Source organism: Opisthocomus hoazin, chromosome 12 (assembly GCF_030867145.1).
Source record: "Opisthocomus hoazin isolate bOpiHoa1 chromosome 12, bOpiHoa1.hap1, whole genome shotgun sequence".
NCBI lineage: Eukaryota > Metazoa > Chordata > Aves > Opisthocomiformes > Opisthocomidae > Opisthocomus > Opisthocomus hoazin.
This window is the reverse complement of record NC_134425.1, coordinates 1,313,239-1,335,838: the sequence shown is the minus strand read 5'-3', so window position 1 is coordinate 1,335,838 and position 22,600 is coordinate 1,313,239. Positions and strand designations below refer to the sequence as shown.

At 51.1% G+C, this 22,600-nt stretch overlaps 1 protein-coding gene across 3 annotated transcripts in view; it reads left to right on the top strand.

Annotated features, from left to right (window-relative positions):
* The window catches only part of FBXO31 (F-box protein 31), a 28,903-nt gene extending 6,792 nt beyond the window's left edge, over positions 1–22,111 (top strand). For 2 of the 3 annotated variants that reach the window (XM_075434062.1, XM_075434064.1), the window contains exons 2-10: positions 880–951; positions 3,664–3,750; positions 8,222–8,298; positions 9,644–9,811; positions 10,534–10,608; positions 12,323–12,432; positions 13,147–13,300; positions 13,944–14,302; positions 15,514–22,111. In XM_075434062.1, the coding sequence (XP_075290177.1) occupies positions 880–951; positions 3,664–3,750; positions 8,222–8,298; positions 9,644–9,811; positions 10,534–10,608; positions 12,323–12,432; positions 13,147–13,300; positions 13,944–14,302; positions 15,514–15,736 (1,325 nt within the window). In that variant the 3' untranslated portion in view covers positions 15,737–22,111. The remainder of the gene's footprint in view (positions 1–879; positions 952–3,663; positions 3,751–8,221; positions 8,299–9,643; positions 9,812–10,533; positions 10,609–12,322; positions 12,433–13,146; positions 13,301–13,943; positions 14,303–15,513) is intronic. The other variant, XM_075434063.1, reaches the window with a different exon arrangement.
* The last annotated feature ends 489 nt before the right edge of the window (positions 22,112–22,600 follow it).

Sequence of the window (22,600 nt, the reverse complement as noted above, 5' to 3'; positions counted from 1 at the left end):
TTGCTGAGAAAAGCTGGTGCTTGGTCTGTGGTACAGATGTCTGATGTCAAGGAGGGTAGTTTCCTGTACTGAGATCTAATGGGGTCACTGCAGCAGGGTGGTTTTTGTTGCTGATGATTTCTGGGATCTCCTTCCTCTCATTTCCTCCCTCTGCTCTTCTAAGGATTTCTTGCACTGAGATCTTAGTACTTAGTTGTTGGGTTTTTTTAAGTTTATTAGAAGTTCGGCATTGACTTCCTGACAATGAAAGGAGAGAATCTCATTTTGTGCTTCAAAGCTGCCTTTGAGATCTCTGGGTTGCTTTGTTTTCAGGGTGTTCTGTAAGCAATCAAAGGCGTTTGAGCGTACAACAGACCCATCTCAATCTGATCTGCTTTCAAGTGTAACCATATTTGTACATGCTGATGCCTGTTTTATGTCTCCATTTCATTCTTTTTGAAGCCTGTGACCTTTTCTTTAGGATCCTAATAAGCGGTTTTCCCTGTTGGACACCTCAGTGGGAGTAGATAATTACTACACACAATCACGGTTTGATCTAAACGGGCATACAGTCCCAGCTGGAATGAGTACGTCTTCCACATTTCACACTCTTTCTGGTCTAGGTGCAAGCATCTGCAGCTCTGCTGTGTTTTTGTATTCCTTATGGCGTGTTTGTTGCCGGCGTTGCTTGTAGAATGTGTTAGATTCCCAAACTGTAATGAAATTACATCTGGCTTTACTGTTTTCTCTTCAAAGCAGTAATAAGATTCTCAGGCTAATGTGGCAGCTGGCAAGAATGCACGTAATAGGATCTCATTTTTGGTCAGACAGTAGGTATGCAGATCCTGGGTAGCAAACACCTTTGTGCCAGAGCTGACGTGAGTATCTGTATCGTTGCAGAATACGGCGTCTGTGAAAACCTGCGGAAACTGGAGATCACAGGAGTGTCCTGTCGCGATGTTTATGCCAAACGTAAGTGATAAAGCTGCTATAGATCTATATCTCCGTGCTTAGTACCAATTTTGAAAGCATATACATGTTGAATATTTATTAAACTTTGACAGTGTAAGTTATTCAGACTCACTTTATAATGGCAGCGGTTTCATCTGTGAAGTTGACCTGTTTGGGGTTGTGTTTAATACTAAGCAGATGCCAAGAATTGGGATGTCTAAGTCCCCCAATTCTTTGGTAGGAAAAGAACGTACATTTTAAATAATAAAGTGTCTTGAGGCTTTATCATGCTTAAGTGTTCTGCCATTTTTAGATCTTGCTAAGGAATTAACTGATATTTTTCATAGCTGAAGGCTTCCTATGCGCTCATGCAGCTAAGTCTTGGTCTTAGTGACAGGAGGCTGCTATACAATGACAGTGGGAATGTGCTGTAGGTGAAGGGATGAGCGTTCCTCTGTCCTGCTCTGAAGGAGGAGAGCCTCTGCCGAGGTCTCAGTGTGTTTTAGGAACAGCTGTGGGAGTGGGACCGCAACTCCTTGGACCCCCTGTGCCTTCTGCAGGGCAGGTGCACGTCCTCTGTCTTACGGCAGGGAGAGGGGGGGGTCATCACTGGATGAGAGAAGCCAAGATAGGCCAAGGACTGCTTGGAGGCCTGGGTCCACGGTGAGGCTGGTCTCACCTGTCACCAAACATTGCCCTTTGAGCAACCAGCTCAGCTTCCGACTGCAGAGAGCCTCGCGAAGGCCCCAGGAGCTCCCGTACCAGCACTGCCAGGCTGCGTTGTCTCCGTTCCCCACCACAGATTTTTTTTAAGGGAGTTACCTGTGGTCCTTAGGACAAAACCCAAGATTTAACCTGCAGCGCTTGATCTATGGCTGTTCAAATAAGGCCCTGCTTTATGAGATGAAAGCAGAGGGGTCAGTCATGAGAGGTCTCGGTGGGCTTTGCAGACCCATAATCTGGCTCAGCTTCTACGTGCACTGCATTTGCTGAACCTCGAAGCAGCAATGACCTCAAGTCATGATGATCCTAATGGTGGAATAAAGAACAGGTAGAAGCGTTTTAATCCCATCTGTAACAGACTTGCTGAGCATCCACGGGCAAATTATTTCATCACCTAGCGTTCTTCTTTACCTATTCGTGCACTGGGTCTGGAACTGCCTAATTTTCCTGGGTGGGAGGGCTGAGTGATGCTGAGCCAGCACTGAGATGTCCACAGAGAAGTCTCGTTAGCACTTGAGGCCCCCCTTACTTCTGTATGACACTGGTGTGGTAACAGCCATGTGGATACAGCATGCACCAGATCGGATCTTAATGCTTCATTGCCAGTCTCAAATGGCAGAACATCTCTTCATGACCTGTAGTCTTTTTCACTACAATAGTTCCGTGGTTCAGATATGTTAAAGTGATATTTAGTGCTTTTTTATACACGGGTTATAGATAAAAATGGCCTTACTGTCTCAGAGCAGTGGTCTCTAGCCCAGTACTGTATCTCCCAGCCGTGGTCACCCAGGGAAGACTGAGAGGAGAGCAAGCTTGTGTGATACCTTCCTGAGTGCTCTTCCAGCTTCTGACCGTTTCCAGGTTGGGGGATTTCCAGAGTCACAGAATCACAGAATAGTAGGGGTTGGAAGGGACCTCTGTGGGTCACCCAGTCCAACCCTCCTGCCGAAGCAGGGTCACCTACAGCAGGCTGTAGAGGACCTTGTCCAGGCGGGTCTTGAATATCTCCAGAGAAGGAGACTCCACAGCCTCCCTGGGCAGCCTGGGCCAGGGCTCCGTCACCCTCAGAGGGAAGAAGTTCTTCCTCATGTTCAGACGGAACTTCCTGTGCCTCAGTTTGTGCCCGTTGCCCCTTGTCCTGTCACTGGGCACCACTGAAAAGAGCTTGGTGTAATGTGGTTTGTTGAGTTGGTAGCCCTCGATAGTTGCCTTACATGTATGTTTCCAGTCTTCCTTTGCACCAAAGTAGTTTCTGAATCCATAGCATCCATTGGCAAAGAGTCGCACTCGACGTGTGATAGATTGATTTCATTTTGGAGTAAGGACTGTGTCCATATCCATTCAGCAATCCCAACTAGCAGTGGTTACTCTGAAGTCAGTATGCTTGGCAGCCATTTCTGGCTTTCGGGGATGTACCATCTTAGCTCTGCGGCTCGGGTTCAGCAGTTTGCCTTGTTGCAGACGCTTTGTGGAACAGTTTCCTGGTGGTGTGACCCCATTTTTTTCTACTGTCCCATAAACTTCTTTAATTGCAGAAGAGTTAATTTGGGGCTGCTGGCAGGACTCGTGTACACTTTTCTGTCCGCTGAACGTGCTTCTGTAAGGAATAGTGTGGGGAACTGAGCTTCAGTGCTATAAAGCACGACTAATCCAAGGCCTGCGCTACCGTCCAGCGGTTACTTGGCCTAAGTGGTCTTACTGAGACAGCGCTGCTCGTTGCAGTCGCACTAGAGTGTGAGGGGGACCCTGATTCCTCTTTGTGTTCACTGGATGCCGTTGGTAAATACTGTCTGTGGGAGCCTTGAACATGCCACGTTCTGTGTGAGCAGTCCTGCTGACCGAGAAAACCTGAGGCTGGGGCTGACGGAACCAAATGGTGCACCTCAACTGGAAGTCAAGGCGAAAGAGAGTTAAACTTCCCTGCGTGGCTGGTGCGGATTCGTCGTGCTGTTACGTGCTGGTTACAGTGGAGCAGAGTTTGCTGGTACTGACCCTGCTGTGTCTGTTCAGGTATAAACCCACGAGTGAAGTCGGGGCGTTTTATGAAAATCCTTCCCGACTACGAGCACATGGAGTACAGAGATGTTTACACCTGCCGTACGTACCTCCTGCTGGTTGATGCTTCCTGCACTAAGCACCCACGAGACGCTGCATGGAGTGTGACGTTGCTTTAAGCAGATTATTTTGGGGTGGACCTTGGGACAGTACGGAGGGTGCCGGTTAGTCAGTTCTTTCTGTTGCACAGCAGTGGAGTATTCTGACCCTTCAGAGTGGCAGTGTGAGTAGGGCAGGCAGGGAGTGACATTGGTCTCCTTTTGAAGAGCTTTGAGTTAGAAAATTGTCCTGACTGGGTGTAAAAAGGAGGGTCTCTGTTCACAGTAGGGGAGCACTCACTCTGCTCTTGATGGATTGCTTTTTTGGTCAGGGCTCCCAAAAACAAGTTTAAATAAGCCCTGGACTGAAAGAAAGTTTCGTCTTGATCCCGATGAGCTGCATTCAGATCCACAGCCTTTCCCAGTGAAAAATGCCAAGGGTTCCCCTACTAATTGCCTCCCTGCACAGTGAATGCTTTTAACCACCATCTCTGTCTCTGGGAAGCATTCTGCTGGTGTTTCAGAGACTGTGATTTGCCTGCTTTAGTCGAGAAGCTGCTCTGGGTAAACTGTTCTTTCCCTCCTAACGCTGTGTTGAGGGAAGAATGTAAAACACTGGAGTTTAGTGCTCACTGTTCAGCAGGAGTTGGAGGGAAGCGCTGAGCAGTTTACAGCAATGAAGGATGCCGGTACTGCTTGGTATTTGGTGGGGGTTGAGCTGTCTCTAATGCTCTTTTGGGTCTGCAGAGTTTTGCAGACTCAAATTCCTAACTCACTGGTGCTTGGGAATGTAGTTTTTTGCACACGCTAGCGAGTGCAGTGGATGCTGCGGACTTACCTGCTCTAAAGAAAGCAGGCGAGCATGGGCCACGCAGAGAAGATGGCATCTTCAATGTGGTCACGACAGACGAGCAGCAGCAGTGCCACAGCAGGAATCGCTTGAAAGTTTTCAGCTTGGCCGCCCTGACTGTCAGCACCAGCCTTGTTCTGGAGCTGGGTGGGAGGCAGAGGCCCTGCTGCTGCCCCGCACGATGAGGGATTCCTTTGTAGTTTGCTCCAAACATGCCATTCGTGGTGGCTCTCAAATGGCATTTTGTGCTGTTCCCTCAGTTGTTAATTCTTTAGCTGCAGTCCCAAACTTCTGATGTCTTGTGCCCCTTTTCTCTAGGGACATGTTGTATTTCTTGCAGAGCAGCCGGTGTGGTTTAAGGTGCAATTGCCCGTTTCCCCCTTTTTCCCCTCCTGTGTATTAAGGCCGTGTTGCCAGTATTTGCCATGTGAGTGCTCCTTAGTTCTTATTTGTGCAGTGTGAGCCGGGTCAGCTCAGATCACTTTCCCCAGGGTTTTAAGCCAGCCTGGCTGACGCTTAGCTCTTTCCACTGGCAGGTCAGTTATCAGCAGCTTGCAGTGCTTGCAGTGCTCCAACTCCTTTTGCTTCCAGGCATCTTGCTGCATCCTGAGAATCTGAGAGAGTTGCAGTGGTTCAGGTCTTTTCCACTTGAAGTGAGCTACCTCTGCTTTAAGGATGCAGATTTCACTGAAAACTCCCATGTCGGGTGTTTGCATTTCTCTGCCTGTGCTGCCCAAGCTGGACACAGGTAACGAAGTAAGATTTAGTTAGAACAGCAACATCTGAAAACATCTACTCTCTGCCTGTTTTAATAACCCATTCTGTGGTTGTGACTTGTCTGTTCATACCTGGGGTGTGCCAGCACTGCAGTGCTTGCAATGCTTGCTTGAACCGCTGTGCATTTGCTCAGTGTCACTTGCTTGACCTGTGTCTAACTCTGACGAAGAGCGCAGGCATTAGACCTTTCCCAGGCAGCCTTCTGTTGGTGGGAGCTTGGGCATTCACTGCTTTTCCTAGCACGTCCCAGATGGATTCAAGCTGCCTTTCCATCTGAAGAGTGTGCAGGGCTGCTTGTGGCAAGGTGGGTAATACCCAGGCTGGGTGGGGGTCGTGCTGGAGCATCCAGGGGTTGCATTCTTGCTCCATGTGGCGGTAGGTGGGCTCAGAAATCCGGATAGGCATTTCTCCAGAATGGATTAAAATAGGCAGCGTGCATAGCAGAGGAAAACCTTGGAGAAAGACCCAAGTGCTGCTTTCTGTCGAGGAGCAGAGAGGGAGACAACTGTCAGATCCATCCTGTCTCCCACCAGGGAGAGCCAGAGCTGGAGCTCATCAGGTTTTCCCTGCAGTGAGTGTAGCTGCTGGCTCGCTGGAGCCCGGAGACACCCCAGGCTTGAAGACGGAGCTGTGCTTTTGCTTTGAGACTCGTTTGGGCCTTTGACCAAGTAGCAGCATTTTCCCCAGTAACTTCTTTTCCTGAAGGAACAGGAGGAGGAGGAGTCCGCAGCACGCTGAGCAAGGGAGGGAGACAACTTAGGCTGTCTGAAGGTGTCCCTGCCGCGGGCCTTGGTGTATAGGGAGGGTGAGGCTGGGGGGAAGACTGCTTACATTGCAGCCTCTTTCCCATCAGCTCATCTGGAGGCTTTGGTGGTGCCAGACAGCTGAGGTTTTAACAAACTGAAGGAGAGGAGCTGCCCACAGTAGTGGTGTAAGCTAGGTGCAGAAGCTGCTAGCCAGGGGGTGGGATTCTGCCGGAGGTGAGTGGGGTGTTTTGGCCTCTTCCCTCCTTTGCAGCCCCAGGTTTCGGGGTGGTCAGGGCAGGTGGTGAAGCAGGCTCTGTCTGGGACTCAGCCATGTTTCCTGAGCTGCCGTGGCTCCTGGCGAGCTGCACTGCAGCTGGAGCCGGCTGTTTGCTCAGAGCGTACAGACTGCCCTCGATGGGCATGTGTCTTTGGGTGGAAGGGCCTGACTTGACAAGCAGGCACTTGGTGCAAAGTCTGTTGATTGTAGCTACAGCTCTGAAAGTCCTTCCGACAGGAGCTGGGGGAGGAGGGACATCCTCATCGCTCACAGGTAGCTTAGCAGCAAGTTTTCTGTCCCAAAAAGTAATTAAAAAAAAAGTGCTGGGTTTTATCAGCTCCATGCCAGACGGGGTAGAAGGCTACACAGATTGTGGTGGGTGGAGCGGCTTATGCACATATCATTTATTAATATGTAATTACTGCACGGAGACAAGAGGACTGGGATTGTGGTTTGCTTGCTTGCCCTAGTGCTGTTTGTGCTGCGCTCGGTGCACTGGGTGAAACCAGGCCGTCAGCCTTAGATGGTTTACTGCATAGGAAGAAGGCTTCTCCAGGCCAGTTGGCAGCAGCTCTGGACAACCCTCCCTGCTGTCCTAAACCTCTGTGGAAGTTCTCTGCTTTGGTATAATAGAATCACTCCTCTAGTTCTTGCTATCTTCAGTAGTTAATGAAACAAAGCTGTTATAACAGCTGCCCTGGGACACAGTTCTTCCTGTAAACTGATGCAGAGCAAAAACAATTATTCGGGCCAGTGCTGTGGGTTAGAGAGTTACTGTGGCCTTCTGAGTCGGCCGTGAACATCACTGTAAGGCAAGTGTAGTATCTGCTTGCCATCTCATGGAAATAATCTCCATCCTGTTGTTCCTGCCCAGAATGCCAGACTGTGTGTAATGCCTTCACGTGAAGGTTACTGGTCATGTCAGGAAGTTACATGGACAAATTAATGGCTGACTGTGTAAGGACGGGAGGCAAGTAGCACCTCTAAGCTTTCCTCGAGAGGAGGTTTATTAAGATCATGCTGTAATAGGTGTTTTCTCCTGCTTGCTGAAAACATTCCTGCTTTGATGGGATTGAGAGCGCACCTAGCTCTGAGATGAGAAATGGAGAAGTCTCACCTGCTGCAGCAGGCTTTGAGGGGGACTTTGAAGCAGCTTCTGGGCACTGCTGAAGCGTAGCTGCGTACTTACAAGTTTTTAAGGCCGTTACTGACCTGGTGACACTACCAGATCTCCTGGGCTGGCATGGTCTGTGCGCTTTGCCCGTGCTCTCTTGGCGGCTGTTTTTAAGGACGCTTAACTCTGGAGACAAGTTTTTCCCTGCAAGGCAGGGAAATTCTTTCAAAATACTCAATTTCCCTGTTCCGTACTGCCTTTCTGCCCTTCCTTGTTTTCTGTTGCTTTGCAGTCTGAGCTGTCAAGTACATTTTTGGTAACTGGAGATGGCAGGTGTTTTTATTTGGTTTTAGCTCTGGGTAAATCATACGATTTGCATTAACGAGACCATGTTGCAAAAGTTTTCTGGGAATTCCTGGTGAGGTGTCTGGATGTGCAAAGTCCTGGAAACTAACTCCTGCCCCTGAACTGAGCCAGGAGCAGGGCTTCAGAGAGCAAAACAAATCTGTGTGAGTGTGTGGGAGGCCCCAGTCCAGAACTGCCTGGCTGTGGTTGGGTCTAACCAGCTTGCTTTTCCTTAGTGAAGGCGGCTGTGGGTGGTATTGGTCAGTGTTGTGTGCAGTCTGGTAGCAGACTTCCTTTTTCTTTCTTTTCCCCAAATCCCAATTCCCTGGCTTGGTGTGCTCACGTCAGTGTCTCACTGTTCCCTAGTGCTGCACCGATACCGACACATCCTGGGATTGTGGCAGCCAGACATCGGGCCCTATGGGGGACTGCTGAACGTGGTGGTGAGTGAGTGCCTCAGCGTGGGGCCGTGGCGTCGAGGACTGATGGCTCTCGTGCATGCTGCTGTGTAGACCTGCGTGCCATCTCCGGGCTATTGAGGAATCTGAACAGTCAGCCCTCAAGCAAGTGATTGGGACCCAGAGGTTGCTTCTTTGATCTTTTCATCATCGCTGCCTTTCTCCTGACAGTCCTTTTGTTTTTCAGCTGTGCTCCAAACAGCACACAGAAAACACGAGCAGTGTTTCAGGGAAAGGTTTGATTTAGTTTAATGCTGATATTCCAGTGGCTGGCACAGGAGTCCATTCCTTGTGCATTGGGTACCGCAGAGGTTTCAGCACGGGCCCATCGCTTACTGCATTACCTTGGCCTGCAGCTGAACGTCTTGCAAAGGGTGTTGCACTGGAGTTCATGCACCTCTCCTGCCTGTAGCTTGCAGTACTTTGCACTAGCTGTGTGTAAGACTAATGCATCAGATGTAGGGATACCGGTGCGTGCCTGGTGCGAGACCCACGCAGTCAGGCAGCTCTTGCACCACTGGGGTGAGCAGTTAATGAACAACACTTGACTCTGTGTTGGTGAGAGCTGGGCCAGAAGTTTGGCCCGAAGCCCATGTTGCACCAAGGTTCAGTAGCTGACAGGTTGAAGCGGAACAAATTGTGAGGCCTTTGGGTTTTGCAAGATTCTGTTCCATGAACTGGTATAAGGGTGTATCCAAGTGCACCGATACTTACACAATGTTGTGACCTTGTAAAGACAAGTGTGCCTCTGTGGCACTGCTCTGCCTTTGTCTCAGATCTCTCTGTTTAGAAAATACCCTTTCTCTGGAATTGCAGGGCTTGAGGGGAAGGATTCTGTTAGGTGGGAAGGAAGAGACCTGGCACTTGTGCATCTCAGCAGAGGAGATTGTTGCTTCCTGTGCTGTCTGTAATAGAGCCAAATAATTCCATGTCCAAAAGGCATGGACAATCATGAGAAGCAGAATTCATCTGTTGGAGTATCTGCCAGCGTGAGCTCTCAAACCAATTAGAGTTTGAGTAGCTGTGTGGCCTCTTCAGTGCCATCTCTCCCTCTGGATCCTGCGCACCAAGCGTCCGTCACAAAGCCGTTTGCACTAATAAAGGCCTGAGCATTTTCCAGCGGCGCAGAAAGCCTTGTAAAGAAACCCTCTCCCTCTTCACCCGGGGTGTGCCGTGAGTGCATATGGTCTGGTTTAATTGCTGGAAAGCAGCTTGGAAATGCAGCCAGCTGTTCTGCAGCTCCTGCCCTGTTCCAGGAGTTGTTTGCTGCAAACTCGACGGAAAGCGCGCGAGGCTGATCCTGTACGCTGTGTCTCCCGTACCTCTGCAGGTAGACGGTTTGTTCATCATCGGGTGGATGTACTTGCCGCCTCATGACCCTCATGTTGATGATCCCATGAGATTCAAACCTCTCTTCAGGATTCATCTCATGGAGAGGAAGTGTGCAACGGTGGAGTGTATGTATGGTCATAAGGGACCTCACAACGGCCATATCCAGGTGAGCCCCTCGAGCACTTTCACCAGCTGTCCTAGGGGGTGTGTGCGTGCGTGCACATTGGCTCTGGAAATGGATTCATCAAAAAGCTGTATGAGAATTTTATTTAAGGAACGTGGCTTTCACCACCTTGTTGTATGGGTGGATGCCAGCTTTAGGCTCATTATGTGTCTGACAAGTTGTGTGGGCTGTTCCCCACTCTGAATTTGTTCACTGGCAGTGGTACAGCAAGGCTGTTGCACTGTCTTCTGCTGGGCTAGAACAAGTTGGGGGGGTGAGAGCACCGGTGTGTGTACGGGCTGGGGGAAATGATACACAAAATGGCCTTGTGCAGCTGGTGAATGTGCCCAAGCAGACACACAGACCTGTTCTGTTTTGCAGCTCTCTCTAAGATGAGACCTTGAGAAGGTGATGTAGCGTCCGTTCAGTGCATTGGATGCTTTGAAAAGCTTCCTGAGAGGTTGTTGGCTTTTCTTTGAAGAAGGAAGCTCAAACAGAGAAGCAACTTAAAATGAGTATCTTTCATTAGAATGCAGTGTGGGTTTATAGCTTTTATTCCTCTATTCTGTAGCTGCTGCACTCCGTGTCACGTAGTGATTTCTCTGTTGTAGCAAATTCAGTGACACTTGTGTAAAGCATTTACTCTGAGCAGTCATAGTTACATCAGCCTAGGCATCTCAAATCCAATCTGTAACCTGTTAAATTCTCCTCCATGGTAACTGCAGATTGTGAAGAAGGATGAGTTCTCCACGAAATGCAACCAGACGGATCACCATCGGATGTCAGGTGGAAGGCAAGAGGTGAGAGTGCTTTGCCAAGAGTCTGCATGAAGGCTGCTTGTGTGTCCCCTTTCTGAAGATAAAGCGTTGCTGTCTTACCTAGCCCTTGGCTAATGTTGGGATCTGGGAGGTGGTCTTCTGCCTTCTCATTTCTGTATTTCTGAACGTCCATGAAAACCCAGGCTGGTAGCTTCTGGCTGATTTACTACAATCTTTTTTTTTTTTTTTTTTTTTAAGTGAGTAGAATTAATCTGTGACTTGAATACAAACTTAAAGTGGCCACATGTGAATAATGGCAGGATCTTGGGGAACCTCTTCTGTACTTGCCAAGGTGTGGTTTAAGGCTCTGGCGTATGGGATCGGTTCAGTGTTACACCTGCAGAATGTCTGGGTGGAGACCCTGTGCCTTGCCTCAGTGTGCAGCAGGGTGGTGGAGCAGGCTGTTCTGTCCATCCCGCTGAGCAGAGAGCTGGTTTAGGCAGTTCTGTGCAGCACGGTGCTCTCTGGACCACGGCACCCTTTCTCTTCCTGTGCTGTGACACCGTTGCTGGTTGATAGCAGGCCTGTCCAAAGAAAGACAGCAGCATGCATTGGACTCCATGCAGCAATCATGAGACACGATCTCTGTGGTATTGCTGTCTGTATAATTAAGGCATTCCAGACACAGGCCCAATGCTGAGTACCGGCTGCATTCGAATACCTGCTTGTCAGTGGGGCACCTTTCTACTGCTTGTCGTATTGGTTGAGGGATTAAAAGCTTCATCTGGTGGTTTATCCCATGTCTCTGTCAGCTGTGCCTGGCAAGGCAGATTCCCAGCTCAAACTCCGTGTTTTAAGGTGCAGGCATAAATGTCAGGATGAAAACCTTCAGCTAATACCTGTTCCAGGTAGTGGGGTTTGCTGCCAGCTAGTTAAATGTGACAGATCTGATACTTCAGTGGCTTCTGACAAACACTTGAAAAAGTCGGTCTGCTAAAGGGAAGCAGCTGGGTGAAAGGTTTAGCTGAATGTTTGCTGGTTCTCTAGCAGATGAGAAGTGCTGTAATGCTTTCAAAGCACTGCGTTAAGTGTGCGTGGCGTTATGGTAATTGGAGGATCTGGCTTTAGAAGATAAAGCAGGTTTGGAATATCACTTGGTAGGCTGCAATCTTAGTGTAAGCTGTTATCAGGCTAACTCGTGGCAGGGTATTAACTTGTCAGAGCTGGTGCAGAGGTGCTTCGGGAGATGTTTTCAAAGCACCATTCGGATTTAGATGCGTCGGTATTAAATGAGCAGGATTTAACCTCCGAAATCTGCAGTGCCGTTCCAAAGCTTCCCCTTTATGTTGAACATGCCAGGGCAGGGCACGGGGTCAGCTTATGGGCACACAAAGGAGTTGCTGCTAGGGAAGCCAGGACATAAAGTGGCAGTACATCAGCTGCTTTGCAGTAACAGGCGATGCTTGTGCTTGTGTTCTGAGGAGGCACGGTGGCTGGACATGCGATTTATTCGAAGGGAAGCATGTTTATTTTGTGCAGCCCTACAAGTATAGGGCAGTTACCATTATCATGACTTGGTAAGTGTATTTCCAAGCCAGGTCTGTAGCAACACGTGCTTGTTCCCAGATCCAGCCATGATGCTCTCTGTGGCTCTGCCAGCGAATCGTGCTGACGAGGCGAAGTCATGTTGGGGCACGTCACTGTCACAAATGAGATGCCTGTATCTTCCCCCTTTTCTCTTCTCCTTTTGCTGCAGGAATTCCGCACGTGGCTCAGGGAAGAGTGGGGTCGAACTCTGGAGGACATCTTCCATGAACACATGCAAGAGCTCATCTTGATGAAGTTCATCTACACCAGCCAATATGAGTAAGGGCACCAGCTCTTTCTGGGTGTTGAGGCTGCTGCAGCTTCAAGAGCACGTCGGGCCGTTTGTTCCAAAGATGGGGTGCTTGCAGTGGGCTTTAACAGCCAGAGGAATGTGCTGTCTGTGCAGGCTCTGTGCAAAGAGAAGGTGAAGCACAGTGCTTTCTGGTTGTACAGAGATGAGATATAATGACAGCAGGAATTTAAAAGTTCCAAGTTCTTTACAATAACTATGCACAGTAAGATGGTTTTGAGTCATTTAACTGTGTTTAATTTTAAGACGGAGCAAATACCCGCTTATTATCCATATTAGTGAGCAGTATGCTTTGTAGTATGCTAGGCAGAAATCGGTTCCTGAGAATTTGGGGTCTTTTAACCATCACTCCAATCTTCTAACAGCAGCCACCTCGCTGTAGCAGATGTTTAAATACGCTTCATTCGGGTTCTCCAGAAATCCCAGGGAGCAGGGGGGTTGACTGAGCCCTTGCTGCACACCGGGAGCCTCCTGGTGTGCTGACAAGGACTGGTGGAGGGAAGTGGGGACAGGGGGTGCTTGCATAGCTCTGAAGTGAAATGTTAAGCTTGTTGGTATTGCTGAAAACACAGATCCTGCCTCTCGATGACATCCTGGAGCTGCCTGGAGGAGCAGACTGCCAACACGTTCTTTGTGTCAAGGGCTTCTCTCTTAACCTTTCTAACCTTTTGTTTTTTGCACAGCAACTGCTTGACGTACCGACGCATCTACCTCCCTCCTGGCAGCCCTGACGACCTTATGAAGCCAGGTCTCTTCAAGGGAACGTATGGGAGCCATGGGCTGGAGATTGTCATGCTGAGCTTTCATGGAAAGAAAGCGAAGGGGACTAAAATCACTGTGAGTGCATTTTCCTTTCCCTCAGATGCTTGTTAAAGCATTCTCGATGCTATGGATTCATAGGAGAGATCTCTATCTGGGAGGCGGTCTGCTGTTGCCACCCCAAGCCCTGTTTCTCATCGGCATTGGTGGCACCGAGTGAATCTTAACACGTGCAGAGTAGCTGGAACCTGCTCTGCACAGTTTCTCATGATGCCACCTGGCTCCCCCTTCCTTTTCTCTCCCTTCCAGCTGCTTTCTGTGAGCAGCTGGTAGCTGCTGGGCGTCACTCGCATGTATCTGAGGAGCAGGTACCAAATGTTGGCAGCTCTTCACTGAAGCCAGGCTAGCGAGCTCCTTCCGCTCTGCAGGGAGGGGTTCTGACAAAAGCCAGTTGCAGCTTTGACTTTCTTTCACCCTTGCCTGGCTTGTAGCTTTTGATTTCGAATTCTGTTTCTGGGAGGTTGGAAGCAGAGGTGATTCAACAGCACAGGGAACAATGAACAAGGTCTGAGGGTGGGGTGTTTTTTTTGTTGCCAACTTGGTGATTGTAGAATAGGGTGAACTGTGTAGAAGTAGTCAGATGATGGACGTGGGGAGGATGCAGGTCTGAACTCTGTAGCCCCCTGCCTCTGCAGCCATGCCTTTTGCTTCCTGTCTCTAGGGAGATCCCAACATCCCAGCTGGGCAGCAGACTGTGGAGATCGACCTGGCGCATCCTCTGCAGCTACCTGACATAAAGAACCTTCGTGATTTCAGTGAGCTCTCTCGCATCGTCCTGGAGATGCAGGAGACGGTGCGTCGGGAGGAGCAGGAGCACCAGCAGGAGGAAGAGCCCTGCTCCCAGCAGGCTGCCTGCCAGCCTGCTGCGAAGGCCCTGGGAGGGGAAAGTGCTGATGGGGAAGAGACTGCAGCTGGGGCCGAGGGGACGACTCAGGACCAGGCACCAGCTTCCCAGCCCTTTGTGCTGCCCATGGGAGTCATATCGAGGAATGAGGACTATCCCCGGACCTGCCGGATTTGGTAACGGGGACTAGATGTTTTGTAGCCTAGTTGTGCCAGTTACTTCTGGAAGCGGGGGAGTCTTTGAGGCGTGTTCTGTATCTGCTTGCCCTTTACCTGCGTGCCGATCTCCCAGCCCCTTGTGCTCGGGTTTTCGGCCGCTTCCGCCCTAACTCCCGTGCTCCTGTGTGCTCCCTCTGTTTTTACTGCACTGTCATCTGCCATCCCGCTTCCTTGCTAGATTTTATCCTGCTACTCCTAAAGCCTAGCGCCTCTCCTGTATTCCACCCCCCCCCTTTTTTTTTTTGCATGTGTTTTGTTTCCCAGAGCTGCCCAGCTCGTATATTTGGAGATCTGTTCGAGCTGCTTCCCGTTTCTGTGTGTGTCCTGAGCGTTCCTTGGCTATGGGAACACGGTGCTCGCTCCCACCGCTCCCTGGCCTCTGGTGCCTTGGGGCCGGCTCTGGAAGGTGCTGGGCACCCTAAGCAGTAGGTGCAAGTATGCAGAGCGCCTTACTGAATGGGGCCTGGAATCAGTGAAGCAGCATACTAAATGAAGTGTGGAAAAAGAGCCCAAAAGCTGAGGCTTAGGCAGGTGACCTTCAGCCAAACATCTGTGCTGATGGAAAAACCTACCAATAGCTGGTTAATCCCAGAAGGCCCCTGCTGTCACAACTGAGTTGTGTTTGAATAAAACCCTGCTCCACCTGCTGCTTGCTTGGAGGTTAGGCTGACCTTTACTCCCCCCCCAGCTCCAGTTTGATTTTTCTTTTTTTAGATTTTTCTTTCTCTCCCTCCCCCTGAGTTTTGTCACAAGGTTTGCCTCTCTGGTCACCCTCTCAACATGCCTTTCCTTTTCTGTGAGGATTGTCTGGGCCTGGCTTGATCCTGGAGTTGCAGAAGTAAATCTCAGATGGATTACGGGGCTGAACTGCAGAAAAATTCAGCCTTGCTGTGGAGGTGCTAATTAGAATAGCCAAAAGCAGCAACCTCCAAATAGCAGTGGAGAGTTTCTTTTCTTAAAATGGTGCCAGCAGTGTGTTGTGCTGTGTGGTAAGAACGGGCTGAATGTCAGACTCCCTGTTCTGGAGCACCTGGCAGTGCGTTTGACAATGGCTTGAGCATAGTTTTGTGCTTGTTTTTTGTTCGGTTGTTTTGTTTTGGTTGATTGGTTTGGTTTTAAATCTTGGGTAATTTTTGCTGTTCTTTTTCGCTGTTCTTCTCTCCCTGCAGTTTTTATGGGACGGGGCTTATTGCTGGCCACGGCTTCACCAGCCCCGAGCGAACACCGGGTGTTTTTGTGCTCTTTGATGACGATCGCTTTGGATTCATCTGGCTGGAGCTGAAGTCCTTCAGTCTCTACAGCCGGATCAAGGTCTCCTTCCAGAACGCCGAAGCGCCTTCCCGTGAGGCTTTCGATGAAATGCTGAAGAACATTCAGTCGCTGGCTACTTGACGGGTGGTTTGTGACGGACAGGGCTAGGGGCTGCAAAGTCTGCTGCACTCCCCAGCCAGGGCTGGGGTGGGGATTCCTTGCTCTCAGTACCTCTGAATAAAAGCATGCACTTTTAATACAGCCTTTTTACCCCAAATGTACACATCCCGGTTGAAGCATCCATGACTGCCCTTTCCTCCCTGCCACCCCACAGTGCTCCTTAGCAGTCGTCGTTATCCAGTCTGTAGCATAGCTTTGTGTAGCTGAAGGGATCCTGCAGAGGAGGACTCAGAGCTTTCTTCTTGCCGAAAGAATGTATTGGAACAAAAATAACTCAAGGTCAGAGCTGGATCAGAAGAACGTCTAATTGACTGGATGGACACAAGCCCTCTGCTCTGGCCATTAGCACTCTCCCGCAGAAGGAGCCCTTCTTCCTGGAAGGGACTCATTTTGAGCTTTTGCTGTGCTCTAAGTCGATCTGTCCTCCTGGAGGACTTGCTCTACCCTCCTGAAAACCTGTGCGGTCCCCCGCTGCAGGCTGGCTGGCTGCTTCGTGATAAATTGTGTCAGCAGTGACAAAGCATGTCCTCCTCTCCAGAAATCTGTGGGTGGGTGCAGCATCAAGAGAGGCTGGTGTAATACCTGCATCCTTGGCTTAGTGATTGGAGTGGGTGGTTTGCTTTTGAGAAATTCCCTCAACTTGGCAGCAAGGGGAGGCTTCCCCGCTGTAAATGACAGTGTGTGTAGTGTTGCCCTGGCTTCCAGAGCTTGGTGGATTTGCTGTCCCTGGGGCTCCAGGTCTGGCTGTCTCCCTGAGCATAGCGGAGATGATTCTTCTTTCTTACAGGAGCTGGGTACGGAACTGGAAAGGAGTGTAAACTGCAGAAGCTGGTGCATTCAGAACTGGTTCTGTGCCTGGAGGGTTCACCTCAGATCTTTTAAACTGGGCCTGAAAACGTAAAGGAAGGAGAACAAAGAAAACAGACTGTGAAATAAGCCCAAATGCAGCCTGCTGACTCCTGTCTGTGATGGGTAGCAGAAGGTGCCACGTGTCTCTGGTACTGGCGTGACCCCAGTTACGTGTCTCCTTGTATCAGGCTGCCCTGTGCAGTCCCAGGGAGTGGCGAGGGATTCTCCTAATACTGCTGCGGCTTATTCGGGTGGTGCTGACAGGTGGGTGCTGCTGCTCGGCTCACAGGACACTTCTGTTCCCTTTCTAGTCACACTTGTTTCGTCCCAGATGATTGCTGCTTCCACAGAAAGCTCCTGGGCTTCATTTCTTTCCGCGATACCTGCGCGTTCTGGCAGATCTGAGCTGTGCTGGGAAGTGTGGGCTGCAGGCGAGGGAGCAGATTCCCCATAGACTCTGCTATGCAGGAAAATCCTGGCCAGCATTAATCTGCAGAGTCTGAGTTGTGCTGGAAACCATCTCAGCATTTGCATCAGCACGTGTTACTAATCCTGTGCAGGGAGAGGTGATGGGGATCCTTGTGTGGAGAGAAAAGAGCCATTTGCACGGACGCTCTTGGTGACAGGCGGAACACGTCCTTTGTTGCAGTTGCTCTCTGGCTGTGATGATAAACTCCAGGTTTCTTCTGTTCCCACTACCAGCCGGATCAGTGTCTAACAAAAGTCTGCCTTTACATTTTCTGCAGGTTTTGGGTTGTAAATGTGTCTGTAGATGCGTTGTGCCGGGAGGATTCGGGCCCCTTCTGTGGTGAACTTTCAGTCACTGCCTCGTTTCGCTGACTGCGAGCAGCTTTTATTCTCGCTCTCACGAGGGTGTTCTGCCATTTCTGGCTCCTGAGCGCTCTCTCAAGCTGCGTGAGAAGCGAGTCTCCAGCAGAGACTTTGAGCAGAAGGTCACGTCGCTCACAGGATTAATTCCAGTCTCTTTGGACGTAGTTCTGCAAACCTCTGAGAATTTGAAGGTGGTTTGGGGCACTTTTTTCTTTGTTTCCTATTGCTTTGTCGGCAGTGGAAACCCTGCCTGTGTGTTAGAGGTGAGGATCTGAAGTGCTGTCACCGTTCCAGTGAATAAGCTATAGAAAGTAGGTTGTTTCTGAACAGCCTGTTAGAGGTGTTCCTGTCGGATCAGCAGAGGGAAGAGCTGACTTGGATCTCGCCCCAGCAGGCAGGGCTAGCAGAGAGGGAGGGTGGCAGATCTCCGAGCCTGGGTGTGTGGGCGGAGAGGTGAGCTGAAGCCAAAATCGGGCATCTCGGCCTCTTGCTGCGGCTGCCGAGCTCTGTGCAGAAGAGCAGGTGCTTAATCTTGCAGACGCAGGTTTCCAGCTTGATGATGCAGATTTCTGGGTTACCTAAAGACGCTGGGAGTCTGTTAGGCATCTGGGTGGCCAGTTTTATCTTGGAGCTTGCCGTTAGGCTGGTGCAGCCAGTACGTTGGCTGCTTTGTGTTCCCCCCGACAGCCCAAAGGGGTGGGAGAGGTGCCCCTGGGCAGCTGTTTCAATCGCTTGTCCCTGAAACCAGCTCTGCTTCGGCTGCAGATGGATCCGTAGCTGTGATTGTGGATTCCTCCTTCCTTCCAATGTCCCCACTCACCTGAAAAAATAAACCCCCCGAAGTTTTACATAACTGACTTAATAGTTATTGCCTTTTGTTTTTAAAGTGAGGTTGAAAATGCAGACTGTATTGAATGCACTACAAGCTCTTGGCCTGAGACCCGAGTCACAGAATCACAGAATGTTCGGGGTTGGAAGGGACCTCTGTGGGTCCCCCAGCCCAACCCCCTGCCCAAGCAGGGTCACCCAGAGCAGGCTGCACAGCACCGCGTGCAGGCAGGGCTGGAATATCTCCAGAGAAGGAGACTCCACAGCCTCCCTGGGCAGCCTGGGCCAGGGCTCCGTCACCCTCAGAGGGAAGAAGTTCTTCCTCGGGTTCAGCTGGAGCTTCCTCTGCTTCAGTTTGTGCCCGTTGCCCCTTGTCCTGTCGCTGGGCACCACTGAAAAGAGTTTGGCCCCATAAAGTGTCGCTGGAGTCGCTGTCTCATCAGGACAGACACTGACTCTGTAGCTCGTCTCCTCCCTGTAACCTGCTGTGCTGGGTTGGCCGAGTGCGTGCAGGCGGTGTAGGTGTGCTCCACTGCTGTGCTACAGAATGCTTTTAGTACTTACCTGCAGCTTAAATTCCCCTTGGTAGCAGGAGTCTGCTGGGAGTGCAGACCCACGGATAGCAGATGGTGTGGGAGTGTTCTGCTCGGTGCTGAGTGCCGGTCTGCTGTGCCGCTGGGGCGAGGAGCTGTTGGGTGGCTGTTGGCACGGGTTGTGCATCTGCGGTTCTCCACGCTACGATGGTTCTGCTTGTAGCTTGTCGCTTCCGAACCTCTTCAGTGGCAGCGTTAAGGGTCTCCCTTCCGAAGGCGAGACCTGCTCGGCTGGCTGGAGAGAAGGGCTTTGCAGAGGCTTGATGCCCTGCAGGAACTTCTCACAGCTCAGCTTTGCCCCGTAGTAGTGTTTATAACGTACCAGATTGGCCTCAAAATGTCAGCATGTGCTAGTCCCGATGAAAGGCAAAACTGCTGATACACCGTGGCTTTATTCTGTCTAGAGCAAAGGCAATGAAAACAGGAAATTTTGTATTAAGATTCCTCTGTCTCGTCTTCTCACCTTCTGCTCCTCAAAGCCTGGCAGGCTGTTGTGGCATTTCAGAAGAAAATTCCCTCGGATTTGGCTTCGGGCGAGGAAAGCTGTCAAGACGGCGACTTCGGAGAGGCTGGCAGGAATGCTGTGGGTGCTGCTGGGCCTTTGCTCTTCCTTTGCGCGCGGCTGCGTCAGTGCTTGCGGAGAAAAGCAGGGTGCCGCGCTGAGGGCTTACAGCTTGCGGCTCCGAAGGCTCTGGGAGAGGGGAGTGAGGAGGTGGGGAGCAGCCATGGGTGGTGGCAGCAGCTTGGATCCGAGCATCGCTCGTGGCCGGTCCCATCGTCCCTCGTGGTACCCGTGGGGAGCGGTGCTGACCGCACAGGATTTTACCGTCTCGTGTTTGGTGTGGACTGCACCCCCCCCCTGGGCGGTGTGTCTCGGTGTGTACCCTGCTGCTTTCCCAAACCCTCGTTTTCCAGCTTTTTGGCATGTTTCTGGGAGCTGTTGACAGGGAGAACGTGTTGCAGGGCCTTGCAGATGGTGATAAATTTCTGGTGCTGACGTGTCCTTGTCCTGTTCGCTGTGTAAAAAATCTTGGGGACACTTGGCTTTATTTCTTGATCCCAGATGGGTGGAAAGTGCTGGGGAAGATGGAAAACAACTTGTCGGGGGGAGGAATACTCTCTTGGCAGAGCCTTTTGGAAAAAACAAAGTGGTTGCAATGAGGTTGCAGAGCAGCGTTGCCCCAGCAGTCCCAGCAAGACCTAGGGCTTGGTTCTAGCTCAGGAGCAGTAAGCAAGTGCCTGGCTTACAGAATCCCAGCATGGTGGGGTGGGCAGGGACCTCTGTGGGTCCCCCAGCCCAACCCCCTGCCCAAGCAGGGTCACCCAGAGCAGGGGGCACAGCACCTTGTCCGGGTGGGTCTTGAATATCTCCAGAGAAGGAGACTCCACAGCCTCCCTGGGCAGCCTGGGCCAGGGCTCCGTCACCCTCAGAGGGAAGAAGTTCTTCCTCGGGTTCAGCTGGAGCTTCCTCTGCTCCAGTTTGTGCCCGTTGCCCCTTGTCCTGTCGCTGGGCACCACTGGAAAGAGTCTGGCCCCATCCTCCTGACCCCCACCCTGCAGATATTTAGAGGCATTTCTAAGGTCCCCTCTCGGCCTTCTCTTCTCCAGGCTGAACAAGCCCAGCTCCCTCAGCCTCTCACAGAATCCCAGCATGGGGGGGGTTGGCAGGGCCCTCTGTGGGTCCCCCAGCCCAACCCCCTGCCCAAGCAGGGTCACCCAGAGCAGGCTGCACAGCACCGCGTGCAGGCAGGGCTGGAATATCTCCAGAGAAGGAGACTCCACAGCCTCCCTGGGCAGCCTGGGCCAGGGCTCCGTCACCCTCAGAGGGAAGAAGTTCTTCCTCGGGTTCAGCTGGAACTCGGGCTGCGTTGTGTTCCTCGACCGCTCTCTGTGTTGTCAGAACAGATGGGCTTGGCCAGCTGGACAACAGAGGCGTCAGAGATCCGCATCCAGCCTGTTTGTTTGTGCTGGGCCTGATTTCCTGGCTCTGAATGTGCTGTGATCGGGCGTTGTGGTTGGAGGAGGCTCCCTGCAGGCCACGCGGACTTGTGGGGCTGCTTTTGTTGTTGAAGAGGAGGAGGAAGGAGGGAATTACTTGTAACTTTGGCTGTCGGCTTCCCTCTGGAGTGCACAGTGCGGGGCTGCTGCTCTGGAATGGGATGGCGGGGGCTGGACGGCTGGAAACTTGTCCTGGGGAGAACGTGAATTCGTGTGTGAGCGAGCGTGGAGGCGTCAGCTACCAGGAAACAACACAGTGCAGCCGGCTCGATGTTTACTTTTAAACAAGAATGGCTTTTTATTGCTTTTTATTAATTTAAAACTAGTGGAATTTCATGGGAGCGTTGGGTGTTGTGTGGAAACGAGTTGTATAATCTCAACTTGCTAGTTTAGGAAACGATAATGTATTAACTCTGTCTTGTAGCTGGTTGCTCACGCGGCCGATAATCTTGGTGCGTTCGGCTGCCGAAGGATCGCGTGCCGGGCTTCGTGCGGCGGCCCAGGCCGACCGCGCCGCTCCCCAGTTGGACAGCGAGGTGCTCGGGATGCGCGGTCAGGCAGTGGAGCGGAGGAGCGGTTACCAAGCTGTGAGTGCCGCGGGCTTCTCTTTCGTGTGTGTGCTAAACTAAAATGTACGATTCTGGGTTTTGTTTGGATTGCAGTCTTTTTTAATTTTTGAGGAAAAGGGCACTCAGATCGACTGTGTTCATTAGCTTAATTAAAGCGATCTGCACTTTTTTTTTTCATTGATACCCCTACTTCCCCTAAGCAGGTGTACCCTGTTTCCGTGTGTATTTTGCACTCACCACTTTAATGTGATTAATCTGGGCGTCTCCTGTAGGCTTCGAGCGTAAATAATTCTTTGTAAAGTACTTAGTAAAAATGAAGATGAAACACCAGATCCCTCCTTCGTGCAGAGGGAAGAGGTGAGCTTTTCTTTCTAAAACACTGTTTGACATCAAACACCTCAGTTTCATGCCACAAATACCCGTGTGGAACATGATAACTGTCGTTTAAACAGCTCGGCTGCCCAGGCTGCTCCCCGGTCCGAGGGATCTGGGGCTTTGAGAGGAACGGGCCGCCTTAAAGCCGGACGGGACTTTGCAACGCTTGGCCTACTTCAGCCCAGGTATCAGAACGCTGAGCAAAACGTGTGTGTTACTTTTACACCTGATCATTGTTACCCAAGGAGCCTTTTCCAGTTTCAAATAATAAAAAGGAAAGTTTTGTGAACTTACTTCTGCTTGCTGCTTGTTTTTTGTGTGTTCCAAAGGAAAGCTGCGGGCGAGTTCCACCAGCGGTGCCCTTTGTGGTGGTGCTTCTTCCCACTGGGCTTGTTTCTGAAACCAGCAAGGCTTTGGTGCCTTAACGCGGAGCCGGAGGCCTGTTGGTGCCCGCCGGGAAGGAAGGTGGGTCTCGCTCCTCGACGCTGCAAGTACGTGCCTGAAAATGAGTTCCCTTGGCAGCAGCTGGAGACCTTACCCTGGGCTGAGGATGGGACCCGAAAGCAACCTCAGGTTTTGCTGTTCCCTCTCAGTGCAATGCTTCTGCCTTCCTGCCGAACGCTTGTTTTCTTTTCGGCTGTCGGCAGACGCGTGCTGCTGGGCAGCTCTGCGGCCTTGTGCCGGCCGGCCTGGCAAGGCGCGGGGTCAGCTCAGCTGGAGCACCAGCACCCTGAGAATCAGAGAGTGCTTTGGGTTGGAAGGGACCTGCAGAGGCCATCCAG